The 13,705-nt window shown below is 35.5% G+C and overlaps 1 protein-coding gene and 1 long non-coding RNA gene across 2 annotated transcripts in view; one reads left to right on the forward strand and one right to left on the reverse strand.

Annotated features, from left to right (window-relative positions):
• The window catches only part of LOC137245173 (uncharacterized), a 40,544-nt gene extending 30,374 nt beyond the window's left edge, over positions 1 to 10,170 (reverse strand). Inside the window, exon 1 of the long non-coding RNA XR_010951263.1 lies at positions 10,034 to 10,170. This is a non-coding gene — a long non-coding RNA (uncharacterized lncRNA). The remainder of the gene's footprint in view (positions 1 to 10,033) is intronic.
• Positions 1 to 10,673, forward strand: part of sut1 (sugar transporter 1) — a 71,333-nt gene extending 60,660 nt beyond the window's left edge. Inside the window, exon 7 of the mRNA XM_067775414.1 lies at positions 10,051 to 10,673. Coding sequence (XP_067631515.1) covers positions 10,051 to 10,304 — 254 coding nt within the window. The 3' untranslated portion in view covers positions 10,305 to 10,673. The remainder of the gene's footprint in view (positions 1 to 10,050) is intronic.
• Positions 10,674 to 13,705: the final 3,032 nt, after the last annotated feature.

Raw genomic sequence — 13,705 nt, forward strand, 5'->3', positions numbered from 1 at the left:
AAACACAAAAACATAAACCCCATCGCAATAAACTGTGATGACCGTTTTGAATATGAACTGGCTGTGAATCCGACAAAATCTAGTTTTACTGAAACAAGAAGAGAGTTTTGATGGCGCAAATGCTCAATCTAGTATTTGATTTCGGATTGCATTTTACACGATGATATTATTATCTCAGATGCTGTCCGTAGGAGATATCTCAAGCCTTTGTCGAGCCCAAAGTGAATCTACTGTAGTCTAAATTATACAAGTATAACAAGGAATCTTAAAAAAATGGCTATAAATGTCAAAACAAAAGCCGCTAGACAGCAAAGATTCTAAAAAAAATTATACATTTTATAATTGTTTTACTTAAATCAATATTACGCATACATGGCCACTGTACCAATTCGGGTACACCCCTTTCGGTCTCCAAAAAAAGTGAGTTTAAGTTGAAAGGAGCATCCACGATATCTACAAAACTGGTAAAAATATACTAAAAGATGATTCCAGCAACCTACAAGGCAATTAGCTAGCAAGCTCTAAGACTGCCAAGACAGTCTTCCCAACACAATCGCCTAGACTTAGTGAGAACCCTCTGACATGCCCCTATGTTTATAATTAGGGCTTTGCGAAACTGGTGTCTCCCTGGCACGAAACTAGGCCAATACTCTGTGGCGCTACGCGACAAGAAATACGATTCTAGAGCTGTCAAATTTACAATTTTTGAAAGTTTTATAAATACATTTCAATTAAAAAAAATCTGCCCGTACTACGTTTTAGACTGAGAACCATTTTCATTCAAACGATAGCTATGCAACTGTCAAACTATTACAAAAAATTGGAATAAATTATGGATCTACGAGCACTATTTCGCACTAGTCCAGATATGTCATTAATCCGATTAACCATTTCGGAGCTATTGTGATTTAAAAAATTAGTTTCGATCACGGATCAAAGAACGTAATACGGGCCCTGGTGCTCTGGTCTGTATCGTGTTATACGATCCGCGATCTAAATCAATTTTTTAAAATCCAAATCGGATTAATGGCATAGGTGATCAAGTGACATCGTGTACTCATATCCACAATGTATTATAAGTAATTTTCATATATAGCTTGACAGTTTCATATTGTAACGAATGTTAGCAGCACTGAGCGATGCTATCGTCTCTAAGCCGATGCTAAGCAGTGACGTGAATGCACATCAATAATTCAATCATTATGTATCTACATAAACGAAACAATAACTGCGTCTACATATATGTACCATGTACGTATACGAGCAGCGGAGAATCAATGCACAAACACATGCATATAGCTGAGATACTCCTATAAGTATGCAATGAGAAAAACTATAAAATTGAGCAATTGTAGTTACAGCTGAGAAGTTTGAGAGCTGTTGGACTAGTAGATTCTGGAAGCGCCTAGAAGATGCGAAGGTTGAAATCAAAGAGTATAAAAGGCGGCAGTTGTAGATGCGCTGGAATTCAGTTTTGATTTGAGTTGTCAAGCAGTTCGACTAAGACGCTATCTAGCGAACAAGAGCAGTATTATTTTGAATAGTAGAGTTTCATTTGAACTATCAATTAGTTTGGTTATTAAGCAAGCTATTCGTTGCACAGTTTGAGTGTTATTGTGAAATACTTTAATAAAGGCCATTTTGCATTATTACAAATTGGAGTTATTTATTCAACAGTTTAGTGATTCGAACTTAGCAGAAGGGCAAATAAGAGGATTTGCAAGCAAATTCGTTACAATATTTATCGGTAAAGTGAAATTTTTTTGATCCGTGATCGTATAACGCCTTCCTTTACCATGATCTAAAATACATCCCTCTCAATTATAAATTTCTATATTCGGGTTTTCACAATATATAAATTTATAATTAAAACCAAAACAGTCGGTAGTATCAACATTCCTCTCAACTATTCAATCTTATATATAGAAAAAGGAAGCCTAAAATGTGTGTTAGTTTGTAGCCGGTGTTTGAAGAGATGTGCCGGTCGATTTTGTTGAAACTTTCACAAGTTGCGTATACCTCACGCGGTGGTTTGCACATAGGTTTGGTTGCGATAGACGCGCAGGGTTTCGAGATATAGGCCAACGCGTTGACCCGGGTACCCCTAGAATGTGTTTATAGAATGTGGATATCAAATGAAAGCCATTGATGAGTGCTTTAGTAGAGGGTAGTTTTCACACCCCTGGGTGGATAGGGTCTCGAGATATAGTCCAAAACCTGGACCTATGTACCCCTAGGATGTGTTTATAGAATATGGATATCAAATGAAAGCTGTTGATGCGTGCTTTAGTAAAGGGTAATTTCCATACCCCTAGGTGACTAGGGTCTCGAGATATAGGCCAAAACGTGGACCCGGGTACCCCCAGAATGTATTCATAGAATATGGATAACAAATGAAAGCTGTTGATGAGTGCTTTAGAAGGGGGTAATTTTCATACTCCTGGGTGACTAGGGTTTCGAGATATAGTCCAAAACGTGGACCCGGGTACCCCCAGAATACGTTTATAGAATATGGATAACAAATGAAAGCTGTTGATGAGTGCTTTAGTAGAGGGTAATTTTCATACCCCTGGATGACTAGGGTCTCGAGATATAAGCCAAAATGTGAACCCGGGTATCCCTAGAGTGTGTTTATAGAATATGGATAACAAATGAAAGCTGTTGATGAGTGCTTTAGTGGAGGATAATTTTGATACCCCTGGGTGACTAGGGTCTAGAGATATAGGCCAAAACGTGGATCAGGGTAACACTAGGATGTGTTTTTACATTGTGGACAACAAATGAAAGCTGTTGATGTTTGCTTTCGTAGAGGGTAATTTGCATACCCCTGGGTGACTAGGGTCTCGAGATTTAGGCAAAAAAGTGGACCCGGATACCCCTAGAATGTCTGTGTAATATGGATATCAAATGAAAGCTGTTTCTGAGAGCTTTAAAGTAATTTTCATTGTGATATTCGATTTAGTCGCATCAACCTGGAAAAACTGATAAATATACATGCGTAGCCGAAATAAAGACATGAATTAATAATACCCACATATGTACCTATTTACATACGTCCTCTTCGATTTGCCTGAAATTTGGTATATAAATTTGCCTATATTAGTATTTACGATGCTCTTTCCGGGAAGTTGACCAGATACGGACTGGGATTGGGATTAGGAATAGGACTGGGACTGAGACTGAGACTCGGGGTGGGACTGGAACAAAATACATACCACCCTCTGGGACTGCCAATATGGGATGAAGAAGATTGAGAAGAACTTGAGAGAAGAGAAAATAGAGAAGGAGACTGAGAAAGAGATGGAATGAGACGAAGATGCAGATAGATGAAGCGAAAAAGACGGAGGGGGGAGTGAATAAAAAGATTAGGAAAAAGTGTGGCTCCCCCCTCCACACTCCGCAGAGTTAGACGGAAAAAGCTTATTAAAATGTATGCAGTGAGACCAAATTTAGGACAGAACAACGTCTGCCGGGTCTTCTAGTTAAAATATATATTCGAACTTTTTTTGTTTTGCTTTGATCATTAATGGACATATTCCTGATGGCCTTTAATGAAACTGGGCCAGTCCTTTGGACATTTTCCGTTCCTGTGAACCCTTTTTCTGTCATTTTCTAAATGGATCCGTCCATACGGTAATTTAAGATCGGTTCGCTTGAACCAGTTTTCGATTTTAGTAACACAGAATCCTCAATTTTTCAAAGGACTTGGTTATCGGTATCTAGCAACTCGGTTCTGTGCTACACTACATACGAATATATATATTTGAATGGAAATATGTGCATATGTATCTATGTATATTTAATATGCTCTTTGTATACAATTGAGTCACGCTCTTATTTTTAGCGTCTCAATTTTATTTTGTGTAATGGGCAGTGTTGCCAGGTGATAAAAAAAAAGAAGCTAGATTGGCAAAAAAAAAAAGGTTAGAAAAAGCTAAATTTAGAAAAAAAAGAAGCTAAAAAAGGCCAGAAATTTTTTTGGTTAATTCATAAATTTTTTTTTTATATTATAGTTTACACATTTGTAAATAAAAACTTATAAACATAACTTAAACATAACTTAAACATAACTTCTTGTTTCAAAACATATCAGGCACATTTTCCTTGACTAGCACATGGAATTACTTTAAATGATTGCAAATGTGTATATACACAAAAAAAAATTTTACAAACTAATTATTTATATAAAATATTCCCCGTCTGAAAAATCAGAAGAGCTTAAGTCTGCGTATAAAGTTTGGCTATTTACCATAGATATGAGATCATCGGTAATTTCAAAATCATTACAACATTTAGATAAGCGTTTTAACGAGCATCTAATATTAAGCAGCGCATTAAGCATTTTCATTTTTAGTTTGTTCCTTAATTTAGTTTTCAGAATTTTCATGCCACTAAAAATTCTTTCAACCTCTGCGTTACTGAGTGGTAATACTAAAAAACTAAATATGAATTCGACAAGTTCTAAAAAAGGTGGTTCGTTTAATTCATTTTTATGTTCTCGCACTTCCGACCAAAATTCCATGGTGGAGTGTACATTTTTCCATTGTATAGTTATAAGTTTTCGCCACTGCAGCTCTATTAATGCTATTTGACTTGAAGAATAACTATACTTCTCTTTTTCAAAGTAAGAAAATACATCTGGCTTGGAAACTTTCAACGAATTTTCAGCAGAAGAAGAATTAATCTTTTGTAGAGAACTCATATTATTAGGTATTAGGTGTTCACAGGAAGTATTGAAATTATTTTATTTTAGAAATTATTTTATTTTAGAAATTATTAAAAATACATTCGGATTAAAAAAAGCTAGAAAAAAGTCACGAAGCTAAACCCAAAATTTCGAGGCCAAAGGCAAAAATAAAAGGCTAAATCTAGCCTCGAAAAGGCTAACCTGGCAACACTGGTAATGGGCTTCCCAGCAGCTGTTGTAATCTGAGTGAATTCGTGTCAGTTGTGCGTAATTTGTAGTGCTTCATAATGTAGTATATTGTTAATTTAAATGCGTAGTTAATATTTAGGGAGTTTATTTATATATTTTTAGCATAGGCAAATAAGGAGCATACGAAGCCCAAAAAAGCATTTAACAAGTAAAGCCTTTTTTTCTGTGTCATGGAATGGGAAAAACGTTCACGGCAATTTTCGAAATTTAATTGCCATTTAAGTTGTCCTTAGACTAAATTACTTTCGTTGTGCAGTAAAATGAGGCGGTGGGAGTCAGCGTAGAACATGTGGGCCTTGTCCCGCCAATTTGTAGAAAAAATTAAGGAGAGCACGACCCAAATTGGAAGAGAAGCAAGGCATAAAATCTCGGCTTATATTTATTTACTTTAAGGACTTACTGATATACGAATAGCAAGTGCATATCGGACAGTGTCTGACGACGCGATCCTTGTTTTATCTCAGAAAATTTCAATAGATCTGCTGTTAAGTGAAATGGCCGATTTGTATGACATATGAATCGAGCGGCCATCTGAAGATGCCAAGAAAAGCGCAAGGTCACGAACAACAGTTAAGTGGCAAGAACGGTGGGAGGAGGCATGGGTCTTTACCTTTGGTTCGAAACCTATTGATCTAGAAAACGCAGAACATGTTATGTTTCATTGCCCTCGTTTTCTAGGCGAAAGACTCAATGTACACAAAGTTTTTGGGGAGGAACCTACCATGAGAAATTTAGCTCCCTGATGTGCCGACACATAGATTCTAACGCCGGCACCGCGTCCTTACATATACCCTGCAAAAATCGCGAGTACTCCATGCATGCATGTATGGAGTACTCGCTATGGACCAACCGAGTACTCCAAAATGAACCACAATTCATACAAAAAATATGGTCCAATTAACATTGCGATGTCGTAGGACTGGACCATATACTCCAGCTTCGTATTACATCAGAGTAATCCATGGAGTACCCACAGTCCAATAAATATCGTGTAGTGATTACAATCGTTAAAAACGAGCAATGATCGGCTTACAATGTGTTCGTATAGAAACATGAGTTGGTCCATTGCTGCATTACAGTGGAGTATAATGGTAAGTACTCCAGTGGACCACATGATCCAACGATTTTTGCAGGGTATTTTACATTTATGTACATATGTACATACATATGTATATGTCTTGTACTTACTTGTGTCGCACGATCGCTAAACCTGGTCGCGCTTCGAGATAATTGGCTTTTATTGAATTTGAAAACAATTTCACTGCAGTCTTTATTTGTCACATGCAAGTGAAAATTGGATACGATTTATGTACGAAAATAGCAAATGCATTTATTTATACATATAACAATTACACTTGTGTACCAGTTATTTAATGACCCTTATTGTAATTTCATTTGTTGAGATGTAAATTGTGATTGCGCTCTATTAGAGCGACGTGATAGTAAAGGCATGCGCCTAGTGCGATGTGACGTCCTTTTTATGTAATTTAGATCAATAATTATTTCTCCTTCCGCTTATTTACTTATGTTTACTGATAGGATAATGACGAAACAGCTGTAATGGTTCATATATATGTATGTGCATATTAGAGCGGGTCAAATTGTATGGATGGATTTTTTTTGGTTGAATAGGTTGTATACGCCAGTGTACTTTTATCAAAGTTTATTCGTTGGACACGATACCTACCACGTAATTTACTTAATATTGTAGATGGTGTAATCCAAAATAATTCATATTACGCTCATCCATAAAACATTTCTTAACAATGTTATTTGATGCTAGAAAAGAAACGAATGGAGAGCAAAAAGATTTTAAAAAATAATAACATAACATTACTTTTATTTTGAAAAATACGTTAAAATGGTCAATTCTAAGTAAAAAAATAATTTTTTAAATGAATTAAATTAAAATTATAAAAATTGTGTTTTTTGCTTATTACTTGAAAATATGGGTTTTTTTTGAACATTTTTTTTCCACTAAAACGAATTCGAAAAAAGAACAACTGTCTGAATGAAAGTTTTTGGAAATGTTCTGAAATTATTTTAGCTGTAAAGAAAAAAAATTTCCGTAAGAAATTTGTTAAAAATGATAATATATTAGTTAAAAGTTAATTTTAGGCTAATTTCTCATAATTTAAGCCTGATATCTCTACTAAAATTCTAAAACACTACAGATATTAATACAGATTCTGAAATGTACGTAAAATACCTTTAAAGTAAGCCCAATATGATATTTTTCCTATAATTCTGTCCTACATTCATATGGCAAAATATCTATTTGGCAAAAGTGGGGGGCTCGAAATCGGACTTAGAGCTATGGTGTCTTCAGCAATTTTTCTTAGAATCATCTGTAGATTACGATTTTGCTACACTCCTGATGGGAAAAAAGATTTGACCCGCTCTAGTGCATATATTCGCATATAATTCTTACTGTGATTTCGATTATTTGCATGTTTTATTCCTAGCGAAACTCCATTCTTTCCGCGTGTGTGAAAAATGGTCAATGCCATATAATGGTGGATGTGATCCTGAATATCTCTTTCCTAGACATATTCTTTGTAGACTCAGTTATTCTCTGGTTGTAGTGAGACTATTGCCCCTATTACCGTTTACAACTCAACTCTGGTTGGGTTGAAATTTCGCAATTTGGTATTACAGATTACAACTCAACCTGTCAAAAAAAAAATGTCGGTTGAGGTGTCTAGTCTAACAACTTTTTGTGGCATTACCGTTTACAATCTTGTGTTAGTGCAGTTGTCAAATACATCAAAATCTGACAACTGATTACTAGCAGTTGCCTCATACAATTTTGCAGTTGGTTTGAAAAAAGATAACGTTTTACAAGACGGTTCACCACCTAATTTTTAACAAACATTTTCAAAGTTGGTATCAAAAGACACGTTTCGTCCTCCGATTTTATAATCCGAAAACAAAAATTAAATATTTTATTTCTGTCATATCATTTCGGTTCAAATTTTCATGTGGTTGTTATATTTTGCCAAATTTTTTGTACACACTAATGCAGAAAGGCCTTCGGTGCACCCAGGGCCGCCAAAGGCCGCCAACGCAGAAAGATGTTCTATGCAAAAAAACTGTGAAACGGGCCTCATATTTCGGACCCTCGGGCCATTTTGTGGGTTTTTGTAAATATTTTTCGACAGAAATAAAATTTTTTATTTCCGCTTTCGAATCCCAAAAACGGAGATCGAAACGCTTCTTTTGATACTACATTTGATAAGAGTTAGATGGTGCACGGGCTCATAAAACGTTACCAAAAAAAAAAAAAACAAAAAATTAAAAGTAGTTAAACCTTTTTTAATCAAACAATAATCAACAATTTTGTACACATTTATAGAAAAAAACAATGTTTAAACGAAGGCTTACATTGAATAACTTTTTGACTTTATGGAGCGACATTCCGAAGTTGGGCGAGGCTTGCCGCAGTTCGGATGCAGCCAAAATAGGTGAAGTTATGCGAACGTGAGTCCCATTGATACTAATCACTATTCCCGGGAATCCTGTTTTAGAGTGAAATACAATTTTTGCTGTTTGGGTTTTAATCCACTTCGCACAAATATGCTTCTCAATAATATCTAAAACCAGTCCAACACCAAAATCATTTCCACAGCATATTTAATAGCTGCCGACAGCAAGGAATCGGAGTGTGGCGCATAATTTTAAAATACGAACGCGTATGCGGAAATGGCCCTTAATTTTGTTTAGTAATGAGCAAAATGCTTCCTTTCAAATCTGCAAAATAACTTCATAAGAAGCTCATCATTTGTCACTTAAACATTTTCTTACTTGGTGCTTGGTAGTTCCAAGTGATTTGAATGATCACGCGAATGTTTTCCGTATTCGCGACATGTCAATCACCAACATTTTCGCCATTATAAAATAGATTTCATATAATATCAGTTTTGCTTTTAATAACAAAATTACTTTTGCAAATCCTTAAATTTCCTACAAATTGATCACTTCAACTGAAATAAGTTGTAATTCGTAATACCAAACAGGAGTTGAGTTGTCTTAAAGTTGAGTTGTTTTAATTACAAACCAACTAAGTTGAGTTGTAAACAGCAATAGGGGCATATGTTTGATTGATGATTTTGCAGGTATCTGTGGAGCACCAATTGCGAGTTGCGGCTTTCTTGAGATTGATAAGAATGACACTCTGTATTGATGAAAGTGGCCGGTGTACCGTGACTGCCACAGAGGATGGACGCAAGGTTTGCTGCTTCACGCAACGTCTTCTTACAGTTTTCGACAGCCTCAGAGAACGTACATATATGGTCAATCTAGCGCTTTAAGCGCTGCTTGGCTATCCGAGTATAAGCGTATCTTACCCGATTCTCTAGCAGAAAAATATAGGTCTAGTATCTTTGCTGAGTTTGTGAGACAGATAATATTGCGAGAAAAAAAATGACGAAACCCTGCAGCAACACCGCAGACCATTTTGGACCCGTCAATGTAGTGTGCACTTACGTTATCTTTGTAAACTTTTGTCAGCTGACCAAAGCGTTCTTGAGGGGGAAATTTGCCCTGGAATGCTTGTCAAAGTTCAATGTGGGGTGTTGGTAATCTGTAATCGCATCCACTTTGGGGAGCATTCTTACACTACCCTTGTGGCTGATGGCTGACTCGTTGGACTCGATCTAAGTGCTACTTTTACCACTGCACATGCTGCCCGCTGTACTTTGTATAGTTTCTTAACGTTGTATTACGTTCAAAATGAGTAAAAGCATTCAAAAGTAGGGTTTGAAGGTTAAGTAGCATACAGTAGAAACACAACTAGACAGCTTGACGTTTGCGTTTGATATAGGGGGAGGTTTCAACAACATTGAAACCAGCGCTATTGTCAAATCCCTCCAAAGGGACGGAGTTAATAACCATACTTGCCGCAATCAATGCTGTTGATCAGTCACGACAAATACTTCTAAGTTGTCGCTACATTTTACTGTGATATTTCAGTTGCTGTGACAAAATCACAGTTACACGAATTTTTGCCAACACTATTACCTTGTGTTTCATACCATATCTTCTTACATATATAATATATATTTATAATAAATTAAACGAAATATGTTTCTTACTCACACTAAATCTTTTTTCAGAATTATTCGAAGTCGCTCCACGTCCAGTTGCCATGTCGATGGGCAGCTTATCATCTTGGGTATGCAATTTCACAGTTGCAATGGCATTCACATCGCTATCAAATGCCTGGGGTGCTTTTGTTTTTTTACCATTCTCCGTTACATGCCTTTTGCTGTTCCTGCTAACGAAATTTTATTTACCAGAAACGCGTGGACGCGATTCATCCGAGGTGGCACCATTGGTTTCCAAAGGTTTTCACTCCAAGATTAATTGAGAAATAAAACTTGCCTGCATTAAAAACAAAGGGCCAATGGTGATAAATCGAATTATGTATATCATATTGATGTTTATTTTTTTAAAATTCAAAAGAAAAAAGGAAAATTGAGGCATCAAACTAAATAAGTTTGAAGTTATAACGCTTGTATGTAGTATAATAGTAGTAAACCGAGTAACTTAAATTTGTTTTTTCAGCACAACGCGCACACAAATTTTATAATTTTTTATTTGTTTAAATTTATAAGTTTATACTTAGTAATTTAGTTTAAATAATTTTAAGGGAATATAATATATATTTTTTACGCCCATTACCTACGGTCACACCCACAAATAAAAAATGTTTTTCTGTTCGGTTGCTGTAAAAGTTCTTACATTGAAAAATTTTATTTTAGAAGCGTCATCCAATAAACCGACATGCCTTATAATAGAATAATTGTGCCAAAATTAAATACATGAACTAAATTTTACTACCTCAATAATAATAAATATGTGTAGCAACAGATTTCTAATGTTTTGAATTTCGTTGTCCCGAATAACTCGCAAGCTTTATTTAATCACTGAATAACTTTTAAGCTAAATTTAATCACTGCAATGCTAGTAAATGGCAAATACTATGTACAGCAGCGAACAGAAAAATAGCAGTGATAATTTTTGTCAAATTTCTTCAGTTAAATTCTTTGGGAAAGTTTGAACTTGTTTTATGGAGTTCTCTGAATTTTTTTTTTTTTTTAATTTCGTTTGTCAAGTAGTATAGACCTCTCAAGAAAACTCATACGTTTTCTGCTACATTTTGCTAAAAAAATTTAGCAATCATGCACAGGGATGCACTGGTTTCGTGAAGAAATATATGTGCAAGTTATTTACATGGAATATATTACAAAAACAAAAACTTTGTCATTTGGCTTGGTTCAAGAGATATACACGGCAGTAATTATCGATAAACCGATGATACAGAGTTCCATCATTAACCCTTCAAGGCAATATTGAGAATTTATCTGTACACAAATGATCCAGCACATAAATTGCCCTATATCTCTTTAACCAAGTGAGATTGCATTATATAGCCACCTACTTGCAGATTATCCCACAAGTGGACTCAAGGTTCTATAATTAACGGCTCAGTTTCTACGTGTGACTGATCGGTTGATCGATCATTGCTTACTACTAACTGACTTTTGTGTAGGTCTCCTTGACCAAGTGAAAGTGTTAATATTTTTTTTTTTGCATTCATAACAACCTACTTTTAGATTAATCCACAACTGATTCGAGGTTCTCTCATTTTTCGGTTAAGAAGCAACGTGAGCTTATCGGTTTATCGATAGCTTCTGTCGATATGTGTATATATCTTGAACCAAGTCAAATAACAAAAAATAATCACTCCCAAAAAAATTCCAATTCTTTAATGTAACCCATATGGCAAGGGTTATGCCCCTATTACCGTTTACAACTCAACTCTGTTTCAGTTGAAATTTTGCAATTTGGTGTTACAGATTACAACTCAACCTGTGAAAAAAAAAGTCGGTTGAGGTGTCTAGTCTTACAAACTTTTTGTGGCATTACCGCTTACAACATTGTGTTAGTGTAGTTGTCAAAAACATCAAAATCTGTCGTCTCATACAATTTTGCAGTTGTTTGGAAAAAAGGTAACGTTTTACAAGACGGTTCACCACCTAATTTTTAACAAAATTTGGTATCAAAAGACACATTTCTACCTCCGTTTTTAGAATCCGAAAGCAAAAATTAAAAATTTCATTTCTGTCATATCGTTTCGTTTCAAATTTTCATGTGGTTGTTGTATTTTGCCAGATTTTTTGTATACAGCAATGCAGAAAGGTGTTGGACCCACCCAGGGTTATTTTTACAAATCGCGGCCGAAAGCCCCCAACGGAGAAAGGTGTTCTGTAAAAAACTATGGATTGGGCCTCATATTTCGGACCCTCTCGGTGCCATGTTGATGTTGTTGTTGTAGCGATAAAGTTGCTCCTCGAAGGCTTTGGGGAGTGTTATCGATGTAGTGGTCCTTTGCCGGTCCTTTGCCAGTCCAGATCCGGTACGCTCCGGTACCACAGCACCATTAAGGTGCTAGCCCGACCATCTCGGGAACGATTTATGTGGCCACATTAAACCTTCAGGCCATCCCCCCCCCCTCCCCACCCCCAAGTTCCATGAGAAGCTTGCGGTCGCCAGAGGCTCGCGAATCCTGTTTTAGAGTAAAATGCGGTTTTTGTATCGCTTTGCTCTGGAGTCGTATGGGTTTCAATCCACTTCGCACAAATATGTCCCTCAATATCTAAAACCTCTTTATTAACTGTAGATGTTGTCCAGTCCAACACTAAAATCATTTCCACAGCATTTTTGATAGCTGCCGTCAGCAAGGAGTGTAGTTTTAAAATGGGGGTCCAGCCGTCCCTCGAGCAATATTCTTCCTTACTTAACCGAAAATAACTTACAAATCTGCAAAATAACTTCATTAGAAGCTCATCATTTGTCATTTAAATGTTTTTTTACTTGGTGCTTGGTAGTTCCAAGGGATTGGAGTGATCATGCGAATTTTTTCCGTTTTAGCGACATGTCAATTTTGTCACCAAAATTTTTGTCGTTATAAAATAAATTTAATATTATTTAATTGATATCAATTTTGCTATAAATAAAAAAACACTGGTTTACAGCCAAAATGCACCAGAGACTCCATTAAGAAATTCCTATGTAAAATCACCCCCTGATTTCGAAAATCAAGGTTATTTTTAATTCTATGGTAAAGTTTTTGAGATATTTACGAATAACCATTTAAAAAACAATTGGGTGCACTAAATCATATATATCTCAAGAACCAATTGAGCAATTCCAAAACGGTTTGAAGCTTGAAATTTGCTATAAAGTGTGCATACAACACTTTTGGCTAGGCCCTGCAGAATCAAAGATAACGAACAATCCCAACGGATTTTTTCAATTTTTTTTGTAAAAATATAAAAAAATTTGTACCTTGCGAGGAAGGATCTCGAAATTTTTTATTTTTTTGCAGATTTTTATTTTCTCTCTAAGATCTGTTTTATTACAAAAAAATAAAATCCCATTCAACAAAATCGATGGACTAATACAAAAGTTATAAGCATTCAGGTAAATATATCCATTTAATACTTAAGTACCCTACTGGTACATATGTGTTAGTATTCGCTAACTAACTGATATAGTAGTTCATATATAGCTGTTCATTTATCTGTCAAATCATCACGTTTTTAGGTTGGCAACATCAATTCAACTTCAATTGAAATAAGTTATAATTCGTAATACCAAACAGGAGTTGAATTGTTTTAAAGTTGAGTTGTTTTAATTACAACCCAACTAAGTTGAGTTGTTAACCGTAATAAGGGCATTACATTAATGTATACAACGTGTTTA

Source organism: Eurosta solidaginis, chromosome 3 (genome assembly GCF_040869045.1).
Source record: "Eurosta solidaginis isolate ZX-2024a chromosome 3, ASM4086904v1, whole genome shotgun sequence".
NCBI classification, from domain to species: domain Eukaryota; kingdom Metazoa; phylum Arthropoda; class Insecta; order Diptera; family Tephritidae; genus Eurosta; species Eurosta solidaginis.